Source organism: Chiloscyllium punctatum, chromosome 36, assembly GCF_047496795.1.
Source record: "Chiloscyllium punctatum isolate Juve2018m chromosome 36, sChiPun1.3, whole genome shotgun sequence".
Classification (NCBI taxonomy): domain Eukaryota; kingdom Metazoa; phylum Chordata; class Chondrichthyes; order Orectolobiformes; family Hemiscylliidae; genus Chiloscyllium; species Chiloscyllium punctatum.
Window position 1 is genome coordinate 19,730,630 of NC_092774.1, and position 22,550 is coordinate 19,753,179.

At 48.7% G+C, this 22,550-nt stretch overlaps 2 protein-coding genes across 3 annotated transcripts in view; both read right to left on the reverse strand.

Moving 5' to 3' along the window:
- LOC140460860 (uncharacterized) overlaps positions 1-12,503 on the reverse strand; it is a 129,184-nt gene extending 116,681 nt beyond the window's left edge. Inside the window, exon 1 of the mRNA XM_072555559.1 lies at positions 12,461-12,503. The gene's annotated coding sequence lies outside the window, so the exon portion shown is untranslated. The remainder of the gene's footprint in view (positions 1-12,460) is intronic.
- A 729-nt stretch (positions 12,504-13,232) lies between these two features.
- Positions 13,233-19,435, reverse strand: LOC140460863 (uncharacterized). 2 transcript variants are annotated; one of them, XM_072555562.1, is made up of 2 exons: positions 19,362-19,435; positions 13,233-15,093 (listed from the first exon to the last, which is right to left on the reverse strand). In XM_072555562.1, the coding sequence occupies exon 2, from the start codon at positions 14,683-14,685 to the stop codon at positions 13,885-13,887; it is 801 nt and encodes a 266-aa protein (XP_072411663.1). In that variant the 5' UTR covers positions 14,686-15,093; positions 19,362-19,435; the 3' UTR covers positions 13,233-13,884. The 2 variants fall into 2 exon arrangements, with proteins under 2 accessions (XP_072411663.1, XP_072411664.1); XM_072555563.1 differs by lacking the exon at positions 19,362-19,435 and adding an exon at positions 18,763-18,868.
- Between the last annotated feature and the right edge of the window lie 3,115 nt (positions 19,436-22,550).

The following is a 22,550-nucleotide window of genomic DNA, read 5'->3' on the forward strand; positions in this document are numbered from 1 at the left end:
CCTGTCCCTGATCTAGCCATGTCTCCGTAATAGCCACAACATCGAAGTCCCAGGTACCAACCCACGCTGCAAGTTCACCTACCTTATTTCGTATACTTCTGGCATTAAAGTATACACACTTCAAACCACTCTTCTGTTTACAGGCACCCTCCTTTAAGATTGATGCCATATTCCTAACCTCCCTACACTCCAGGTCCTGCACCCTAAAGCTACAGTCTGGGTTCCCATGCCCCTGCAGAGTTAGTTTAAACCCCCCCCAAGAGCACTAGCAAACCTTCCCCCAAGGATACTGGTGCCCCTCAGGTTCAGGTGCAGACCATCCTGTTTATGTGCAATTTTTAAAGCAAAACTCTGTCGGCAGTCAATACATGTAATAGTGTGTAAATTTGACTTTGGAAATAGAACCAGTCTAACTCAAGTTTGGGATACAGGCAGACTCTGACCTCACACCTTTAATGCATTGTCTGAGCTGAGATGTGAGCTTTTGCTATCAAACCTTGTTATCTCGAGAAGGTGACAACAAGAAGTTCAGGGATTCACATTGTAATGAGACCTGCAACCTATTTGAAAAGGTGGAAGACTTAACAATCCAGGTTTGTTGAATATACCATTTCAGTGGCAGGACGCTGGAATGTTTTGCTCTAAATTGTGTCTCAGGATCTTATCCTCCACAACCACCTGATGATGAGGCAGCACTCCAAAAGTTACTGCTTCCAAAGAAGCCTGTTGGACTACAACCTGGAGTTGTGTGATTCTAGAATCTGGTCTCCAGCATCTGCAGTCCTTGTTTTTACCTCGTTGATTTTAACCCAAAAGCGAATCCTCTTGCAAGGATGCCTGCCTTGAAGAAGTTTTCCTCCTCTCTCTACAAGAATCTCAGGGAGTCCCTCTCCCACTGCAACTCCCAGGTCATTTCCTCTGCCCTGAGGCTCTTCAACCATATCCTGAAACAGACTCGCTACCACAGCCCCATTCGCTTCCTCAGTGCCTGCCTCCGTAACCAACTCATCCCACACGGACTCCGGACCACCTTTAAACCAGCAGAGTTCGGATCCAAACAGGACAAACAGTACAGACTACAGATTCAAAAAACACCAGGAACGGTTCTCCTTCAAGATCCTCCGCTCCACGCTTGCAGCAATGCGCCGTCACCTAACCTTTCTCCAGTCAGCCCTGCCTCAGCTGAGGGCCACACTCTCAGAATTACAAAGGACCCACTCTGTACTACATCCTCAGGAGAATTCATACTCTCAACAAACAGTATTTCAACTCCATCTTAAACATCAAAAACTGTAAGTACAACAAACTTTTATCCACCCACCTCCATAACCAGCGCTCCTCAAACATTCTAGAAGATTCCCCCGGCCTCTGAAATTGCTCGGACGCCATTAGCCATGCGGCTGGTGCAGCTGCCGCCCCCACGCTGATTGATGTCACTTCCGCCCCCATCATGGCTACTCCCACAGCCAATTCCGCCCCTCACAATTCCTCATGCGTCACATGTGACATCATTTCTGCCCCTCACATCATCGCTGATGTCACACGCTCAGTGACTTCCGCCACCTCTACTGCTGTGGTCACCCCCACTTCCGCCCCCACCAACGCCACTCACCTGCATTCTGCTGACATGCCCCCCACAGATCCCACCGTCACCATTCCTGGCCTACAGAACCCTGAGGGGAACACAACCCCAGATCATGACTCCACCCCCCATTCCCCCCCACCATCACACCCACTCCAGTTACCGGCTCCGCCCCCACTCCCAGCTCCACACCCACACCAGATCCCAGCTCCCAGCCCTGCCGCGTTTTCACCATCCCCCCAGACCTCCCCCTCACTGAGGACGAACGATCAGTCCTCAGCAAAGGACTCATCTTCATCCCCCTCCGTCCATGCATCAATGAATTTAATACACGCCGTGATGTCGAACACTTCCTCCGCCTCCGAGCTTACTTTCACAATCTGGACTCCCGCCCACCTTCCGAGGACCCCTTCGCCCACCTCCAATACACTGCATCCACCTGGACACCCCGCGCTGGCCTATTACCTGCCCTCGACCTCTTCATTTCCAACTGCCGCCGGGACATTAACCGCCTCAACCTGTCTACCCCCCCTCCCCCACTCCAACCTCTCACCCTCACAACGCGCAGCCCTCCAATCCCTCTGCTCCAATCCCGACCTCACCATCAAGCCAGCGGATAAAGGGGGCGCAGTGGTAAACTGGCGCACTGACCTCTACGCTGCTGAAGCCAAACGCCAACTCGAAGACACCTCTTCCTACTGCCCCCTCGACCATGACCCAACCCCCATCACCAACCCATCATCTCCCAGACCATACAGAACCTCATCACCTCAGGAGATCTCCCAACCACAGCTTCCAACCTCATAGTCCGGGAACCCCGCACTGCCCGGTTCTACCTCCTTCCCAAGATCCACAAGCCTGACCACCTTGGCTGACCCATTGTCTCAGCGTGCTCCTGCCCCACTGAACTCATCTCTACCTACCTCGACACTGTTCTATTCCCCCTAGTCCAGAAACTCCCCACATACGTTCGAGACACCACCCACGCCCTCCACCTCCTCCAAGACTTCCGTTTCCCCGGCCCCCAACACCTCATCTTCACCATGGATATCCAATCCCTCTACACCTCCATCCGCAATGTCCAGGGCCTCCAAGCCCTCCGTTTTTTCCTCTCCAGACGTCCCCAACAGTACCCTTCCACTGACACTCTCATTCGTTTGGCTGAACTGGTCCTCACCCTTAACAATTTCTCCTTTGAATCCTCCCACTTCCTCCAGACCAAAGGGGTAGCCCATGGGCACACGTATGGGCCCCAGCTATGTTTGTCTCTTTGTTGGCTACGTAGAGCAGTTGATCTTCTGTAATTACACCGGCACCACTCCCCACCTCTTCTTCCGCTACATTGATGACTGCATTGGCACCACCTCGTGCTCCCGCGAGGAGGTTGAGCAATTCATCAACTTCACCAACACATCCCACCATGACCTTAAAATTAACTGGACCATCTCTGACACCTCCCTCCCCTTCCTCGACCTCTCCATCTCCATTAATGATGACCGACTTGACACCGACATTTTCTACAAACCCACCGACTCCCACAGCTACCTGGATTACACCTCTTCCCACACTACCTCTTGCAAAAATGCCATCCCGTATTCCCTATTCCTCCACCTCCGCCAGATCTGCTCCCAGGTGGATGAGTTCCACCACAGAACACACCAGATGCCCCCCTTCTTTAGAGACCGCAATTTCCCTTCCCACATGGTGAAAGGTGCCCTCCAAGGCATCTCGTCCAGATCCCGCACTCCTGCCCTCAGACCCCACCCCTCCAACCATAACAAGGACAGAACGCCCCTGGTGCTCACCTTCCACCCTACCAACCTTCGCATAAACTAAATCGTCTGCTGACATTTCCGCCACCTCCAAAAAGACCCCACCACCAGGGATATATTTCCCTCCCCACCCCTTTTCCGCCTTCCGTATCTACCTGGTCAGGTCCATGCCCCCCCACCCCCCCCCCCCACCACCCCCACCCCCACAACCCACCCTCCCATCCTGGCACCTTCCCCTGCCACCGCAGGAATTGCAAACCCTGCGCCCACACCTCTTCCCTCACCTCCATCCAAGGTCCCAAAGGAGCCTTCCACATCCATCAAAGTTTTACCTGCACATCCACCAATATCATTTTATTGTATCTGTTGCTCCCGATGCGGTCTCCTCTACATTGGGGAGACTGGATGCCTCCTAGCAGAGCGCTTTAGGGAACATCTCCAGGACATCTGCACCAATCAACCACACCGCCCCGTGGCCCAACATTTCAACCCCCGCTCCCTCACCACCAGACGCCTGGAGGAAGAACGCCTCATCTTCTGCCTCGGAACACTTCAACCCCAGGACATCAATGTGGACTTCAACAGTTTCCTCATTTCCTCTTCCCCCACCTCACCCTAGTTCCAAACTTCCAGCTCAGCACTGTCCCCATGACTTGTCCTAACTTTCTATTTTCTTTTCCACCTATCCACTCCACCCTCCACCTTGACCTATTACCTTCATCCCCTCCCCCACTCGCCTATTGTACTCTATGCTACTTTCTCCACTCCCCCACCCTCCTCTCACTAGCCTCTCCATGCTTCAGGCTCTCTGCCTTTATTCCTGATGAAGGGCTTTTTCCCGAAACGTCGATTTTACTGCTGCTCTGCTGCTGCCTGAACTGCTGTGCTCTTCCAGCACCACTAATCCAGAATCTGGTTTCCAGCATCTGCAGTCATTGCAGGAGGAGGGGAGGTGTGGTGGTGGGGGGGGGGTGGGGAGGAGGAGGGGAGGTGTGGTGGGGGGGGGCGGTGGGGAGGAGGAGGGGAGGTGTGGTGGGGGGGGGGTGGTGAGGAGGAGGGGAGGTGTGGTGTGTGCACTTTGACCTTGAGCTGTTCAAAAAGCAACTGCTGTTTCTCTGCCTTTTTGCTGGGGGGATCTGAAGCTGTAACAAAGTTGGTTTGCAATAAAGGTTACCTGAACTTACCGCCGGGCTCAGACTCTCATTGAAAGCTTTCAGCTCCGAGAGGTTTTTGTTTTAAAGCTGCTCATTTCTTTCAGCCTCCTGCACTAAGTTTAGAACATAGAACAATCCAGCGCTGGGGAACTCAAAAGTAGGGGGGGCATTTTTATTTAAATATAAGGAGAGAGATTTCAAAGAAACCGGAGGGGCAATATTTTGAAAGAGGGTGATTTGCATGTGGAATGAACTTGCTGAGGATGTGGTAGATGCAGGTACGGTTACAACATTGAAACAGCATTCGGATGGATACATGAGTAGAAAGGTTTAGAGGGATATGGGCCAAATGCAGGCAAGTGGGACTGGTTTAGATTGGAATCCTGGTCAACATGGACAAATTGGACCGAAGTGTCTGTTTCTGTGCTGTCTACCTTTATTGAAACCAGTAGATTTCTGAAAGGGGCTTGACAGGAGAGATGCAGATAAAATGCTCCTTTGTGGGGAGGGTCATCGAATTCCGACAAGGTGGAAGCGGGCCATTTAGCCCATCTATTTCACTCTGGCCCTCTGAACAGTATCCCACCCATAACCCAACCCCTGACTCCGTATTTCCCATGGCCGAGCCACCCTAACCTGTACATCCCTGGTCACTATGGGTAATTTAGCACGGCCAATTCTCCCTAACCTCTACACCCTAATCTATAAATTACCTTCTCAAGAATGTAATTTAAATGCAGAGCTTTTCTAAGACTCAACATTGGGACACAGACAGAATTCACACCTATTGTCTCGACTTATAAATAGGGCAAAGTCTCTTTGAAATGTAGATTCATTTAGATATAACTGCGTCACTTTACATATGAAGATATCCCTTCGAATGTGCTCACATCCCTTTGAAATATAATCTTGTCCATTTAAACCTCTTTATTTGCAGAAATACCCGTTAAAATGTCCACGTCCCTTTAAAATGCAGATTTCCCCCTTTAGATATGACGCCGTTCCGTTCGATGTCGGAATATCTGTTTAAATTGAGCCGTGAGCTTTCCCAATGTAGACAGGGCTCCTCGAAACGTGGCAGTGTCCCCGCCCCCCGCAGCTGCAGAGTGAGACAGGAGAGTTTGTTTTTGTGAATGAACAGTTGTAGCGCGAGGTGGCTGTGACTTGGTGACGGTGAGGCTCCCCGGCCCCGCCCATATCCCCCGGCCCCGCCCATCCCCACCCCCGGCCCCGCCCATCCCCACCCCCGGCCCCGCCCATCCCCCCGTGCAGACGTCACGCGGGGGTGAAGGCGGTTGGGAGGAGAAGTCGCTCGAGCGAGGAAGCGGCGGGAGGGCGGCCGTTAGGAAAATCCAGATATCCTGAATTAATCTAGTCCCCTTTGCCAGCGCTATATCCCTCTAAACCCTTCCTATTCATATACCCATCCAGATACCTTTTAAAGGCTGTAATTATACCAGCCTCCTCCACTTCCTCTGGCAGCTCATTCCATACCTGCACCACCCTCCACATGGAAACGTTGCCCCTTCAGGAACCTTTTATATCTTTGTGGCCTCACCCTAAACCTATTCCCTCTAGTTGTGAGTCTCACCCCAACACTGAGGAAAAGGCTTAAAAACATTGCTTTTGTATTTTTCTGGCTGCTCAATCAAATATCGAGCCACATTGGGGGGAATTATGGCTCTGCCCTTTTTATTCTCCGATAGGTATTTGGAAACTTAAAATCTGTCAATAACATCAGCATTGCTACAGAGCACGTTGTGTACACTCCTCAGTGTGAACAAGCAGGGCACGTGTTTGCCAATGTCACCAAAACATTGGGCATGTTCCTCGCTGTCGGCAGAAAAGTTGCGAAACCTACTTTTGATGGACGAATAAGGAGCACTGGAGGACCAGGGGGAGACTTGTCCTTCTGCCATTCGGAGCTCCCCTATTGGTGAATGTGGAAGTTGGAGCATGAGCTTCTTAAGGTCCTGCTCCTCCTCTCTCTGAAGGAAGATTGAGCTTCACCTCAGACTGCAACTTCTTTCCTCCGTCCAACATGTGAGTACAGCACTCTCTTTTCTCACCCCCTTTTCCATTTACGTTTCATTCTGGGGTTCAAGTGTTGACTTGGAGCAACTGAAAGGAATAGGAGTGAATCCAGCGAGGGGACAGACTCTGGAAAAGTTAGTCCAGGCCTGTGTCTCAATTGGCAAAATAGACAGGAGACTGGAAGAGCAAGCCAGGCAGTATCAGGAGGTGGAGAAGTCGAGGTATCTGGTGTAACCCTTGTTCAGGACTGGGGGTGGGTATAGGGAGAGCTGTGGAACAAGGGTGTGCTGGGGGCAGGGTATTGAAGTGGGGATAGGTGGAGACAGGTAGAGGGTACAATAGACAATAGGTGCAGGAGTAGGCTGTTCTGCCCTTCGAGTCAGCACCACCATTCATTGTGATAATGGCTGATCATCCTCAATCTGTATCCTGTTCCTGCCTTATCGCCATAACCTGGTACGACCTGGTTGGTGAATGGGAGGAAGGAATCTAGTTGGCAGGGAAGAGTGGAAGGGGCTGGGAAGTGAGTTGGGGGATGGGATGGGAGATTATTTGAAATTGGAGAACTCTGTGTTGAGTCCTCCGGGCTGTGGACTGCTCAGGCAGAAGATGAGGTTTTATTCCTCCAATTTGTGGTTTGGTTCGTTGTGGTAATGGAGGAAGCCAAAGATGATCATGTCAGAAGGGGAGTGGGAAGGGGCATTAAAATGAGTGGAGACTGGGAAGTCCGCTCAGCCTCTGCGGACCCGGCTGTGATGCTCCGCAGACCGTTCCCCAAGTTTACGCTCGGTTTCCCCGATGTAGAGAAGACCACAATTGACAAAGCATAGAAGGTCAAGCTGCATCTGAGCAGTAGGACAGTCGTAGTGTGGGGCACGAGCTCTTCATCAGGAATGATGCGTGAGTGTTCAGAGGGGCATCAGTGTCCTTCTGTGCCAGTTGTCAGACAGGTGCAGCAGGCAATGAGCAAGGCAAGTGGTGTATTAACAAGAGGAATTGAGTTCAGAAGTAGGGATGTCTTCCTGCAGTTAGGGGGTCATTGAATATATTCAAGGCTGAGTTCATCTGATTCTAATGTGAATGTTTATGGGGAAGGCAAGAAAATGGTTTTAAGACCAGTATAGAACAGTTCCAGAGTCAGTCAGCACAGAAACAGACCCTTCAGTCCAACTAGTCCATGCTGACTATGTTCTCAAACTAAACCAGTCCCACCTGCCAGTGTTTTGGCCCATATCTCTCCAAACCTTTCCTATTCATGAACTTATCCAAATGTCTTTTAAACGTCGTTAGTGTATCTGCATCCACCACTTCCTCTCGACATTTAGTCCACATGTGAACCACTCTATAAAAAAAATTGTGCCCTTCAAGTCTTTTTAAAATCTCTTTCTCCTGTCACCGTCAAAATTTGCTCCCTAATCTTGAAACCCCAACCCTAGGGGAAGGACACCCGTCATTCACCTCATCTCTCTCCTCACGATTTCATAAACCTTGATAAGGTCACATCTCCTCCTCCACTTGACATGCGCAGTATGCTCTATGGAAATGCTGTTCCTGGCGGATTTAAAGTATCCAAATGCCATAATTTCACCCCCCCCCCCCCCCCCATCACCTGCGCATGTCAGGTGATGTGCCGGAAGATTGGAGGTTGGCTAACGTGGTGCCACTGTTTAAGAAGGGTGGTAAGGACAAGCCAGGGAACTACAGACCAGTGAGCCTGACGTCAGTGGTGGGCACATTGTTGGAGGGAATCCTGAGGGACAGTATTTGAAAAGGCAAGGACTAATTAGGGATAGTCAACATGGTTTTGTGTGTGGGAAATCATGTCTCACAAACTTGATTGAGTTTTTTGAGGAAGGTAGAGCAGTAATGTGATCTATATGGACTTCAGTAAGGCACACTTGACATAACCGTGCAGGCTCCTCGCTATTTTTGATGTTCATGTTACCTCGAACCCTCATGATTATATTAATCTCAATGAGGTCACCCCTCAACCTCCTGTGCTCCAGTGAAGAGAATCTCAGCCTCTCCTTATAACTCAAACCCTCCAGTCCTGGCAACATCCTGGTAAGTCTTTACTGAACCCTCTATAATAGTATTCTTCCTATTGCAGGGCCACCAGAAGCGTTCTCAGTACTCTACAAGTGGCTTCACCAACATCCTGTACAACTTCTAAATGATGTCCCAACTCCTTTATTCAATGGTGTGAACAAATAAGGTAAGTGTGCTGAATGCCTTCTGAAGCACCCTTCCAACCAGTGATGCAACTTTCAATGAAGTATGTATCTGAACCCCACCCCCCACCATATCCCTCTGTACAAGCCCTGCCCTTCCTTATTTTAGGAAAATGCAACCCCTCACTTATCTATACCTCTCTCATACACACGTTCTTTCTCAGACGTACACACACCCTCTCGCAGGCTTCTCCTCCATCACACTCCCTTTACAAAGCACGCACGCACGCACGCACACACACACACACAACAATGGGGTGCATTTGCAGAATTATATTTGCAGATATATTCAATTTTGCACAAAAAGCACAACACACAGGTAGTCAATCCATGTAATATCTTATAAATTCCTAGTTTGGAAATAGAACCAGTCCGATTTAAGATTGGGATACTGACACACCTTTCCTGCATTGTCTGGGCTGAGCTGTCACCAGTTTCAAAAAAAAACCTTAAATGATCTCGAGAATATGACTTAATAATAGTTCTGGGATGTACACATTAACGAAACCAGCTACTCATTCACTGCTCTATCTGATACAGGACATTGGAAACTTAGTGCAGGAGGCTGCAAGAAATGAGCAGCTTTAAAACAACAACTTGGAGCTTTCAATGAGAGCCTGAGCCCGGCAGAACGTTCAGGTAACCTTTATTGCATCCCAACATTGTTACAGCTTCAGATGCCCCCAGCAAAAAGGCAGAGAAAGAGTAGCTGTTTTTTAGACAGCTCAACAACAGGGGGAGGAGCAAGGGGTGGGGCAAGGCCAACAGCAGGTCCCCGCACTACGCCTGCGTTACCTTGCACGGTTTACAAAAATCCCTTCCCCTTCAGAGACTCCCCACAGTGTGGGAGCAGACCACTCGGCCCAAAGACTACACACTGATCCTCCGAAGGGTAACCCGCCCACACAATTCCCCTACCCCTATTGCTCAACATTTACCCCTGACTAATGCACCGAACCTGCACATCCCTGTGCACAATATCCCAACCCAATCTTGTCCCACCTGCCAGCAGGGGGCCCATATCCCCCCAGTTGCCTTTTAAATGTTGTAATTGTACCAGCCTCCACCACTTCCTCTGGCAGCTCATTCCATACACGTACCACCCTCTAAATGAAAAGGTTGCCTCTTGGGTCTCTTTCATATCTTTCCCCTCTCGGTGTAAACCTATGCCCTCTAGTTCTAGACTCTCCCACCCCAGGGAAAAGACTTTGTCTATCTATCCTATATATGCCCCTCATGATTTTATAAACCTATAGAAGGTCACCCCCCAACCTCTGACGCTCCAGGGAAAACAGCCCCAGCCTGTTGTCTCTCCCTATAGCTCAAATCCTCCAGTCTTGGTAACATCCTTGTAAATCTTTTCTGAACCCTTAAGTTTCACAACATCTTTCTGATTGGAAGGGAACCAGAATTGCATGCAATATTCCAACTGTACAGCAGTAACATGACCTCCCAACTCCTGTACTCAATATTCTGACTAATAAAGGAAAGCATACAAAACACCATCTTCACTATCCTGTCAACCTGCAATTCCACTTTCAAGGAGCTATGAACTTGCACTCCAAGGTCCCTTTGTTCAGCAACACTCCCTAAGACTTTACCATTAAATGTATAAGTCCTGCTAAGATTTGCTTTCCCAAAATGCAGCACCTCTCATTTACCTAAATTAAACTCCATTTCCCACTTCTCAGCCCATTGGCCCATCTGATCAAGGTCCCATTGTAATCTGAGGTAACCTCCTTCGCTGTCCACTACACCTCCGATTTTGGTGTCATCTGCAAACTTACTTACTGTACCACTTATGCTCACATCCAAAAAGTAGTGGGCCCATTATCTATTTTCAAAGTGGAATTTACAATATATTACATGTATTGACTGCCTGCAGATTGTGCAGTCTTTCAGCAAAGTAGAATGTTTAGGGTGTAGGTTTGATATCCAGACGTTTCATTACCTGGCTAGGTAACATCATCAGTGGCGACTTCCAAGTGAAGCGAAGCTGTTGACTCATGACTTCTATTTATATCTTTCTCCTGGGTGGGGTTCCGGGGGGGGTTTGCAAGGACTGCCACAAACACTACGTCAGACAAACAGGAAGAAAGTTAGTCACCAGGATACACTAACACCAGCTAGCCACAAAAAGACCCGACCCTCTATCCCTTGTAGCCCCACGTACGGATGAAAAAAACCCCACAATTTCGACTGGGGCAAGCTAAGCAAAGACATGCCAGAGAATTCCTCGAGGCCTGGCACTCCAACCACAACGCCAGAAACAAACACACAGATCTAGATGCCATCTATCAACCCCTCAGAAAGTGAACAGGAAATGACATCACCACAAACCCCAGGAACCCTATCCAGGACAAACAGATAAATAGAAAGCAGGAGACAACAGCTTCACTTCACTTGGGGGTCACCACTGATGACGTTACCTAGTCAGGTAATGAAACGTCTGGATATCAAACCTACAGCTCAGTGAGCAAACCTACACCCTAAACATCATGCTGCAAATACAAACTCACCCCCATGGATGATCTATCTTGTGTGTGTATGAGACAGAGAAAAAGTCTACGTCCGTGCTGTATATCTCTATGTCTATTTGATAACTGATGCTTTATTTCTGTTGGTGTAAATGTTGTAATTCATAGTGGGGTACTAATAGATGCAAGGGTGACAGAATTCCTCAAGTAGGGCACTGTAAGATTCCTAAGAGATTCCTGGTTTACTTCCTCATGAACAAACATTAAGCACGTGCGCCTATTTATGATTTGTTTCATTTTTCTTATTTGATTCCCTGCTATGACTGCACCTTTTATCAGGATGGTTGACAGGCTGGGAGATTGTGGGTTGGGTCTTGATTGAATGCTTTATCGTTCCGGAAGTTATAAAAGGTGGGGGGTGGGCGGTGGGGGTCAAAGCTTTAGCAGAAATCCAGCAGAGCTGATAACAGACCGACATCTTAGTCTGTGGGAATAGGAGGATCAACAGAGGACAGAGAAATCAGGGCCTGAAACCCGAGCTGACACCAGTCCACCTTGTGATCAGTGCTTTGATTAGCAGCATCCTTTTACATCAGTCAATGCCAGTTGTCAGACAGGTTCAGGAAGGTAAGTGGTATATTAGCAGGTTGAACTGCGATTAGAAGTGGGGATGTCTTCCTGCAGTTAGGGGGTTATTGAATATATTTAAGGCTGAGTTCATCTGATTTTAGAACAATCAAGTGTGGATTTTTTTGTGCGCAGGAGGTGGGTTTTTTAAAAATGGTTTATGTGTTGGATGCAGGTCCAGTATCCACGTTGAAAGTGGAAGGCAAGAAAATGGTTTTAAAACCACAACAGAACAGTTACTGTTAGACAACACAGAAACGGACCCTTCAGTCCAACTAGTCCATGCTGACTATGTTCTCAAACTAAACTAGGGCCACGTGCCAGTGCTTGACCCATATCCCTGTGCACCGTGCCTCTTCATATACTTATCCAAATGTCTTTTAAACGTTGCATCTGAATGTGCATCCACCACTTCCTCTTTACATTCACTCCACACATGAACCGCTCTGTTTATAAACAAACTTTTCCTGATTCTGTCCACTCCTTGAATTCATTCCCTTTCCTTTCGGTTGCTGCTAGTCGCAAATTGAAGCCCAGAATGAAAAAAGTGGAAAAGGAGTTGGGAAGAGGGTACCCTACTCACAGATGGTTGACAGAGTAAGGAGGTTGCAGTCTGGAGCAAACTCAATCTTCATTCAGAGAGAGCAGCAGCAGCTTCCGAAGCTCATGTTCCAACGTCTGCATTCAGACAATAGGAAGGCTCTGATTGGCAGGAGGACCAGTCACCTTCCAGTCCTCCGGGGCTCCTGACTGGCCTCTTTCACCACCCTGTCTCCCAATGATGCAACTTTCAAAGAACGATGTACCTGATTTGGAGATGCTGGTGTTGGACTGTGGTGTATGAAGTTAAATTTCACACAACACCAGCTGATACTCCAACAGGCTCATTTGTAAGCACTAGCTTTTGGAGTACTGCTCCTTCATCAGGTGGCTGTGTCTTATGATCCTGTACCACAAACACCCCATGAAGAAGCTCGTGCTTCCAAATAAGCCAGTTGGACGATAACCTGGTGTTGAGTTTGAACTTTATCCACCCCAGTCCAACACGGGCACCTCCACATCATTTCCAGTGAACCAAGCCCACCCTTCTCAGTGCTGCCAGGAAACGACAATGCTGATGACATTGCACTCCTGAAAACTTTACAATTTCTAAACAATACTGGCTACTCATTCACTGCTGCAACCGATACACAACATTGGAAACATAGTACAGGAGACTGTCAGAAATGAGCACAGCAGGTCAGGCAGCATCTGAGGAAGAGCGTTTACCCGAAATGTCGATTTTCCTGCTCCTCGGCCGCTGCCTGACCTTCTGTGCTTTGCCAGCACCACTCTAATCTTGACTCTGATCTCCAGTATCAGCAGTTCACTTTCGCCTGTAAGAAATGAGCAGTTTTAAAACAAAAACCTGTTGCAGTTTAAAGCTCTCATTGAGAGTCTGAGATCAGCGTGAAGTTCAGGTAATCTTTATTGTGACCCAACTTTGTTACAGCTTCAGAATTTCCCAGCAGAAAGGTGTAGAAAAAGTAGCAATTTTTAAAATCCAGCTCAAGGTCAAAGTGCAACCCCTCACTTTCTTCATTATTGGTAACCACTGAGTAGCTGCATCCTTGGTACAGCCTTAACCTGGAGGAAGTATTGCCTCACTCAGCAATTTCAACCTGTATCCAAGAAAGTTGGATGAGCAGCGTAGAGTCCACCAGACTGTTGTGGGTCTGGAGTCACGTGTAGGCCCGACCGGGTAAAGGATGCAGCTGGAACGAATGAGTGAATCCTTTCCCACAATGGCGGTTCCCTTCCCTAACAAGGGAGAGGGGGAAATCAGATGGGGGCTTTCTCCCCCCCCCCCGAACTCCCCCTCCCTGAAACGGTCTCACCGTTAGATTCCGAACTCCACATTTCTGACCGAATACCAATTCTGCCATCTGTCGTGGCGGGATTTGAACCCGGGAGTCCCCGGAAACAGGTCGACAGTCCAACTGATATTGGCACTCGGCCGTCACTCCTTCAATCCCCCTGCGATGGCACGTGAACTCGCTGGTGCTTCCGCAGGTGGGAGGAGCGGGTGAAGCCCTTCCCACACTGAGAGCAGGTGAATGGTCTCTCCCCGGTGTGGATCCGCTGGTGGGTCAGCAGGGAGGAGGATGTGCTGAAGGCCTTCCCACACTCGGGGCAGCTGAAGGGTCTCTCCCCCGTGTGGATACGCTGGTGGTTCCGCAGGGTGGAGGAGCAGGTGAAGCCCTTTCCGCACTGAAAGCAGCTGAATGGCCTCTCCCCCGTGTGGACCCGCTGGTGGGTCAGCAGGTTGGAGGAGCAGGTGAAGCCCTTTCCGCACTGAGAGCAGGTGAATGGCCTCTCCCCCGTGTGGACCCGCTGGTGGGTCAGCAGGGAGGAGGAATCGCTGAAGGCCTTCCCACACTCGGGGCAGCTGAAGGGTCTCTCCCCTGTGTGGACACGCTGGTGCCTCAACAGGGCGGAGGATTCGTTGAAGGCCTTCCCGCACTCTGGGCAGCGGAAGGGCCTCTCCCCTGTGTGGACACGCTGGTGCCTCAGCAGGGTGGAGACCTGGGTAAAGGCCTTCCCGCACTCTGGGCAGCGGAAGGGCCTCTCCCCCGTGTGGTCCTGCTGGTGGACCAACAGGTGGGAGGAATGTCTGAAGGCCTTTCCGCAGTCGGTGCAGAGGAATGGCCTCTCCCTGGTGTGACTGCGCCGATGAGTCTCCAGGGCAGACGGGAAACGGAAGCCTTTCCCACAGTCACCACACTTCCACGGTTCCTCCACAGGGCGGGATTCCTCAGGTTTCTGCATGGCCACAGCTTCAGCTGCACACAAACACGTGTAGAGCCCCTCCCTGCCGTGAAGTCCCCTTCCCAGGCTGTATAACTGTTTCAGACTCCACACACAGTGCGCTGTAACAGTGGGGTCTCTCGTCCAGTCCCACTGATGCTGAAAACGTCCTCAAACAGGAACCAAAAAGTGTAGATCCCTCTCACAGAAATCACAGTCAAAAATCGTTGCGGTCCCGATGTATTCAGAGACTGTCAGACATTGACATCAAAGTGAGGACTGCAGACACTGGAGAGTCAGTCAAAAAATGTAGCGCTGGAAAAGCACAGCAGGTCAGGCAGCATCCGAGGAACAGGAGAGTCAATGTTTCGGGAATAAGCCCTTCATCCGTTGATTTTGAAACTTCAAGTCGTCAGATTTTCATATACTCTGCAAAAAGAGATTACAAAAGTCATCACTATCAGTACAGGGTAGAAATTCAGAACAAGCAATTCTACTTTCTGTGGAATATTCTTTTGTTATTCCACAAAATTGAAAGCACCATCCCACTCTCCCTTCCCCTCTGTTCTCACTCCACTCTAACTAATTCTCCTGAAGGTGCTGATTCAGGATCTTACAGGGGCAGAAAAAGCAAAAACATCAAGACTGACATCTCTCTAAATTTTGGATACCTCCACCTGAAAGTTAATATCTTTCACAACACTGGGATCCTGCTGAGAGTGAGCAGGTCTGAGTTTGGGAAGCAATAAAAAAGTGTGTCAATTCAGGGTGAACCTGCAATGCAGCTTCTTGAGGAAGGACCAGACACAAAATGGTTAATGACCCCGGGAAGGTGGGAGCAAAATGAGACATCAAGCCATTAACACCGACACACTTCAGTCAAACCCTTCTGCTCCCAGTCAGGGCAAAACATGCTCTGAAAGTCCAGCCTTCACAACCATACTTCTGCTTTCACTGAAGACAATTAGAGTCACACAGCACGAAAACAGACCCTTTGGTCCAACCTGCCCAGATATCCTAAATTAATCTAGTCATGTTTGCCATCACTTGGCCCCTATATGGGCTGGGTGCTGACAGCTGGGACTAAATTGGGTTGGCTCTCTTGTCAGCAAGGACGGAGTTGGACCGAAGGGTCTGTTTCTGTGCTGTACATCTCTATGACTCCAGTCACATTTGCCATCACTTGGCCCTGACCCATCATATTCATATGTCCATCCAGGAGCCTTTTAACTTGTCATCATACCAGCACCCCCACCACTTCCTCTGGCAGCTCACTCCATCGCTCAAGTGACTCCATGTTGAAAGCGTCTGGTCTGGTGCACCAGATGACACCAGGATAATCTCAGATCATTTTCAGATCGCATCGATACTCAGTCAGTGACTTTCCCGATCAGGATGTTGTACGTGATCAAACAGGTCAGTGGGTAGGCGATCCCCCACCTCTTAGTTCAAGTATCTCTACGAGAACTCCCTTGCTGGAGGGTCCCTTGAAGACACTTCAAGTGGACTTCATTGAGTTGGAGAAATGAGTTGAGTTGCTATAAATATGTTTTGCTTATTGTTGATGTCTTTTCGAAGTGGATTGAAGCCTACCCTCCTCCTAACGCTACTGCTGAGAGTGTGGTGAAGAGTTTGTTTAAGGAAATAATGCCCCGCTTCAGTATACCTGCGTGCATTAGCTCAGACAATGGACCACACTTTGTGGGTAATATTAACGGAGAACTCTGTTCCCAGCTTTGTATTTGTCGGCAACTGCATGGTATTTATCATCCTCAGGTGACCGGCCTTGTTGAATGTTTTAACCAGACATAAGACTAAACTTGCCAAATTAATGGCAGAGTCTGGCCCCTCCTGGTTATGCTAATCCCTGTGGCCTTATTCCAGATGTGATCCATGTCTGCGGGCAAGACACGACTGTCTCCAGCTGAGAGTCTCTCTGGTCACCCCCTCCGTACCCCTTGGAACGATTCGGCTCCCTTCTCAGTCCACGTCCACCACATGACCGAAGCAATGATTGGTTATGTTCTTGCTCTATCAAATGTTATGTGTGCCGTTCACTCCCAGGAGCGTGTGACCTACGGCGATGTTCCCTCCCTTTCAGCCTCGTCACAGGTAGACCTTGGTTTGTTGGTGCTCGTTGAGAACTGGACTGGCAAAGGTCTTCAACCTCGTTGAAATGGCCCCTTGCAGGTTTTACTTCCCACCCCTACAACGGTCACAGTCGCTGGGCGCTCAGCTTGGGTCCAACGGCACCGTTGTAAATTGATTGACCGCACCAATCAAAAGGTGTAGAAGAGGAGGAGAGAATCCTGGAATCTGAACAAAAGGAGTGGACCCTGTCCAGTTGGGTTTTTGAATCCTGCTGTTGTTCTAATGTTAATCTTATTACAGATACTTGAACTAAGAGGAGGGACATGTGGGGGATCGCTTATCTCCTCCCTTTCTGATTACGTACAACATCCTGATGGGGAAAGGCTCTAAGTATGGATGGGACCGGGAATGATCAGAGGTTATCACCACCCATACTGAAGAGATGTCGTCCAGTGCACCGGACCAGACCCCTTTGACGTGTGGAACGTGATGAAGATTGATTATTGTAATGGACTCTTCCATCAGAAAGACCAGATGGTCCATCTGGACAGTAGAAATCAGGGGGAGTTACCATGGCGTTACCGAACCTGTCTTTTTGATTTTATCTGCAGACGCAAGCCTAGTGAGGATAAAAATGATCAACCCCGTCATTATGGTAAATATTTTAAGGACGCCCAGGAACACCATCCCTTTTTGTAGGACGGGCCGACTCGAGAAAAGGGAAGCCTGATAGGGGAAACTCCTCAATCCACAAGGAACTTATTTATACAGGCCCACAGAACGCTCTACACCCCAGAGGCAGTAGTATGTTACTCCTCTCTATCGGGAGATGACTTACTTGCCCCGTCCCCAGTCCCCGATTCCATTCTATTTGTCAGATTTCCTACTGCCGACCCTGCGAAGAGGAATATCACTTTCCAATACCTCCGGTCTGTGTATACAAACAGCTGGTGTAACACTGCCTGAGGTACAGCAGGCCTTATGTGGCACATGGACCTGGAACGGAACCCTTCCCTTGTGCATTTATAGGCCTTTTCTCTTTTCAGAACCTGATACTGTCACCAATACCATGTACAATAGAGCTGAGGGAGAGCCCAATGGGAACAGCATTCTGAGGACCATTGTCTCCCATACACTGCGAGTGCTCAAGTCACTTGGCCCATTTTGTACAGTGCTAAAGCAACTCCTCTTGCAAAACGTTGACCCTCTACTCCTGTAGATCTGACCAGACCCCCTGCTGTAACATTTCAGTAACCTATTTTGACAAACTCTCCCTAATATACACCAAACCAGACTATTATTTCTTCAGCTAAGGTAAAGCTACCAATTTCCTTGTCCTGGATGGCAAAGATGTCTCTCATAAGGTCACCATCGGAGCCCTTGTTCCCACAACAGTACCTTGTCCTGGCCAGTGGACAAGTCGATGGAACCTCCATCTGAGGAGGATGCAGCGATCGGTCTCAGCCAACCTTGCTCCAACTGGAAGGATCCCAAGGGACTGGGTGACAATAGAGGACACCCGACAGGCTGGGGAATCCAGAGTACCCTGAGGTTGGAAGGATCGGCAGGGTTGACAAGTCAACAGAACTGCAATTCTCTCTTTTGTGGCCTGACCATTTGAGGAAATAAGAGTAAAGAGGCTCTGGAACAGAGTAAACTGGGATTATCAGACCTGTGTCTTTACTCTGTGCAGAATCGGTATGCCTTAGACTATATACTCGCCCGGGAGGGTGAGGTCTGCACCATTGTCCAAGATAAATGCACTATGGGCATTCCCGATCTCACTGGCAATATTACTAAGATTCAAGAAGAGATCCAGGTATTCCGTGACAGAATGACTGAAGGGACCAGTTGGGGAAACTGCAGATCGGGCCGATGGTACAATTGGCTCATCGGTTTAGCTATGTCTGTTTGTCGGTATTGGTATTGTTAGCTATTTAATTGCTAGGCTTATGAGTGATATAGATTTGCCCCAGAAGATGTTCCTTTCGCGATCTGATGGCTCACCCACACGTGTCGATGGTGATGATAAATATGACCAGATGAGCTGCGAAGATGGTGGTGCTGCTCTACAGGATGTTGATGGCTGGACCACCTTGAAGGGCATTCGTTTGGACTCGCCTTCTCTTTCAGTGATCGCGGTGCAATCAAAGGGAGGAATGAGGGTGTGGGCATCTGGGTGATAAAGTCAAGAGCCTTAAAACTTGTCTTTAAACATTCAGACTAAAATGTAATGCTGAATTATTGCATACATTTACTGCACTAGAAAATAAACAGGCAGGAAGGCTCAGAATGAGGAGAGAACTTAAAGATAGGGACACCTGGGCTCACCAAGTGATAACAGGATGCTGTAAGGCAATGAAGAACGTTTGCCTCAGCATCGGTGAATCTGTGTGAACAGGACACCAAGTGATAACATTCACAGCCGTTCCCTTGTGAGACCATTTTAGTGCTGAGACTGTTGAATCCTGTAGAAAATTAACTCTTAGTGCTTATCTGCAATGGATTGAAATGAATTGCATTTTGGGACTTTATGATGATATTGAGTATCCATTACTGGTTATTAAATACAAACTCTGTAAAAGGAAATATTGATAAAGCTTTACCTTACTTGCTGCAGGCGAGGCTCCAGCGGAGGAAACAGACCGCGGGCACACTTCCGGCTTCGGGATGGCCACGCCCACTGGTCCAGGTACTAGTCCCGCCCCCTCCTCCGCACAGGGGACACGTCGACCCCGCCCCTTCCGAACGCAGCTCGTAAACCCCGCCCCTTCCAGGACTGACTCGTAAACCCCGCCCCTTCGGAACAAAGGAGAGTCAGTCGAAAAATGTGGCGCTGGAAAAGCACAGGGGAGTCAGGGAGCATCCGAGGAACAGGAGGGTCAATGTTTCGGGAATAAGCCCTTCATCCGTTGATTTTGAAACTTCAGTCTTCAGATTTTCATATACTCTGCAAAAAGAGATTACAAAAGTCATCACTATCAGTACAGGGTAGAAATTCAGAACAAGCAATTCTACTTTCTGTGGAATATTCTTTTCTTTTGTTGTTCCACAAAATTGAAAGCACCATCCCACTCTCCCTTCCCCTCTGTTCTCACTCCGCTCAAACTAATTCCCCTGAAGGTGCTGATTCAGGATCTTACAGGGGCAGAAAAAGCAAAAACATCAAGACTGACATCTCTCTGAATTTTGGATACCTCCACCTGAAAGTTAATATCTTTCACAACACTGGGATACTGCTGAGAGTGAGCAGGTCTGATTTTGGGAAGCAAAAAAAAAAGTGTCAATTCAGGGTGAACCTGCAATGCAGCTTCTTGAAGAACAACCAGACACAAAATGGTTAATGACCCCGGGAAAGTGGGAGCAAAATGAGACATCAAGGCATTAACACCGACACACTTCAGTCAAACTCTTCTGCTCCCAGTCAAGGCAAAACATGCTCTGAAAGTCCAGCCTTCACAACCACACTTCTGCTTTCACTGAAGACAATTTGAGTCACACAGCACGGAAACAGACCCTTTGGTCCAACCTGCCCAGATATCCTAAATTAATCTAGTCAGATTTGCCATCACTTGGCCCCTATATGGGCCGGGAGCTGACAGCTGGGACTAAATTGGGTTGGATCTCTTGTCAGCAAGGACGAGTTGGACCAAAGGGTCTGTTTCTGTGCTGTACATCTCTATGACTCCAGTCGCATTTACCATCACTTGGCCCCTCTATATCTGAACCCTTTGTATTCATCCGCCCATCCAGATGCCTTTTAACTGTTGGAATTCTACCAGCCCCCACCACTTCCTCTGGCAGCTCATTCCATATACGCATCACCCTCTTCATGATAAAGTTGCCCCCGAGGTCTCTTTTACATTTCCCCACTGCCCTCACACTGAACCTATGACCCTCCAGTTTGGGACTCTCCCATCCCAATGGAAAGACCTTGTCTATTTTCCCTATCCATACCCCTCATGATTTTATAAAAGTCTCAGACTCTGGCGCGATGGGGAAAACAGCTCCACCCCATCCTTCTGTCCCTCCTCACCCGGGTAATTAAGACACATACCTGTGTTTGCAGAGTCTGCTGCCTCCTTGGATTCACTCCAGTTGGCACAAGTGAACAGATTCCCCCCACACACTCCCAGGATGAAGAATTGCTGAGGGAGGGAGTCTCATGCAAACTGACAGGGCCACTTCCGCGTTGTGACGCCTTCAATGGGTCAGGGGTGGGGTAGGGAATGGGAAAAGGGGCGAGGAAGGGGTGGGGCGCGGCCGGCCGGCTAGCTAGCCTGCACCGCCCTGCACAGTTTGCAGGAATACCTTCCCTTCACAGAATCCCCACAGTGTGGAAGCACGCCACTCGGCCCGACGAGTCCACACTGACCCTCCGAAGGGTAACCCACCCACATCTATTCCTCTTCACCTGTTGCTCTACTCCCTGACTATCACACCTAACCTGCACATCCCTGGGCACTATGGGTAATTTAGCATAGCAACTCCCCCCCTAACCTGGACAAAGGTAAAAATCGCAACACCACGTTATAGTCCAACAGGTTTATTTAGAAGCACTAGCTTTTGGAGCACTGTTCCTTCATCAAGTGGTTGTGGAGAATAAAATAATAAGACACAGAATTTATGGAAAAACATGACAGTGTCCTGCCACTGAAATGATCCATTGAACAAACCTGGATTGTTAAGTCTTTCATCTTTACAAATGGGTTGTAGGTTTCATTAATATGCAAATCCCAGAAATCCCTGGAAAGCACCTTATCAAGCGAACTTAAAGTTTTATGACAAAAAGTGACACTTGAGCTCAGCTCTGAAAATGTGCATTCACTCCCGTGAACGTGTGTGTGTGTGTGTGTGTGTGTGTGTGTGTGTGTGTGTGTGTATGAGAGATCTTGTATGTGCACATCTTGTATATCTCTCTGTCTATTTGAGAACAGGTGCCTTACTTCTGCTGGTGTAAATATTATTGTAAATCATAGCTGGGTTCTCAGAGTTAGATGTAAGGGAGAGAGAATTCCTCAAGTAGGATAGTATAAGAATCCTGGGAGAGCCCCATTTGTGGTTTACTTTCTCATGAACAAACATTAAACACGAGCACCTCGTCATTTCGAATTTGGTTTCCTTTTTCTTGTGAGATCCCCTGCTGTGATTACACTGTGCCTGGGTGGCTGACAGACTGGGAGATGGTGGGTTGGGGCTTGATTGACTGAATGCTTTATTGTTCCAGAAGGTGAGAAAGGGGACAAAGCTTCAGCAGAAATCCAGCAGAGCTGAGCACAGACCGACATCATACTCCTTGGGGACAGGGAGATCAACAGAGGACAGAGAAACCAGGCCCTAAAACCCGAGCTGACATCAGACTACCATGTGATCAGAGCTTTGATGAGCAGTGCCAACCCTCTACCTTTACCAAGCTTCCCATTAGACAACACCCTCAATATACAGAATCTAATCCTTGCCATCCTAAAGCCATGTCTCTGTAAGGAGTCTCAGACCATAATTATTCACTTCAATGTGTGCAGTTAATTCATTCACTTTTGTTACAATGCAGCACACATTCAGACTCACCGTTTCAGTTTTTGTGATCTTTAGAATCCAGTTTTGATTGCTGGTACATTTACTCTCCTTGTCCCTTTCTCTGATGTTCATTTCCCACATCACCTCACTGCTCACCGGCCTTGATTTGGATTGGCCATGCTAAATTGCCTATAATGATGACGGATGTGCAGGTTAGGTGGGTTAGCCGTGGGAAATGCAGGGTTACAGTTACATTGTAATAGAAGCAGGAGAAGGCC

Excerpts from the sequence above, each read along its gene's own strand:
- LOC140460863 (XM_072555562.1), bottom strand. The coding sequence starts at position 14,685 with ATGCAGAAACCTGAGGAATCCCGCCCTGTGGAGGAACCGTGGAAGTGT.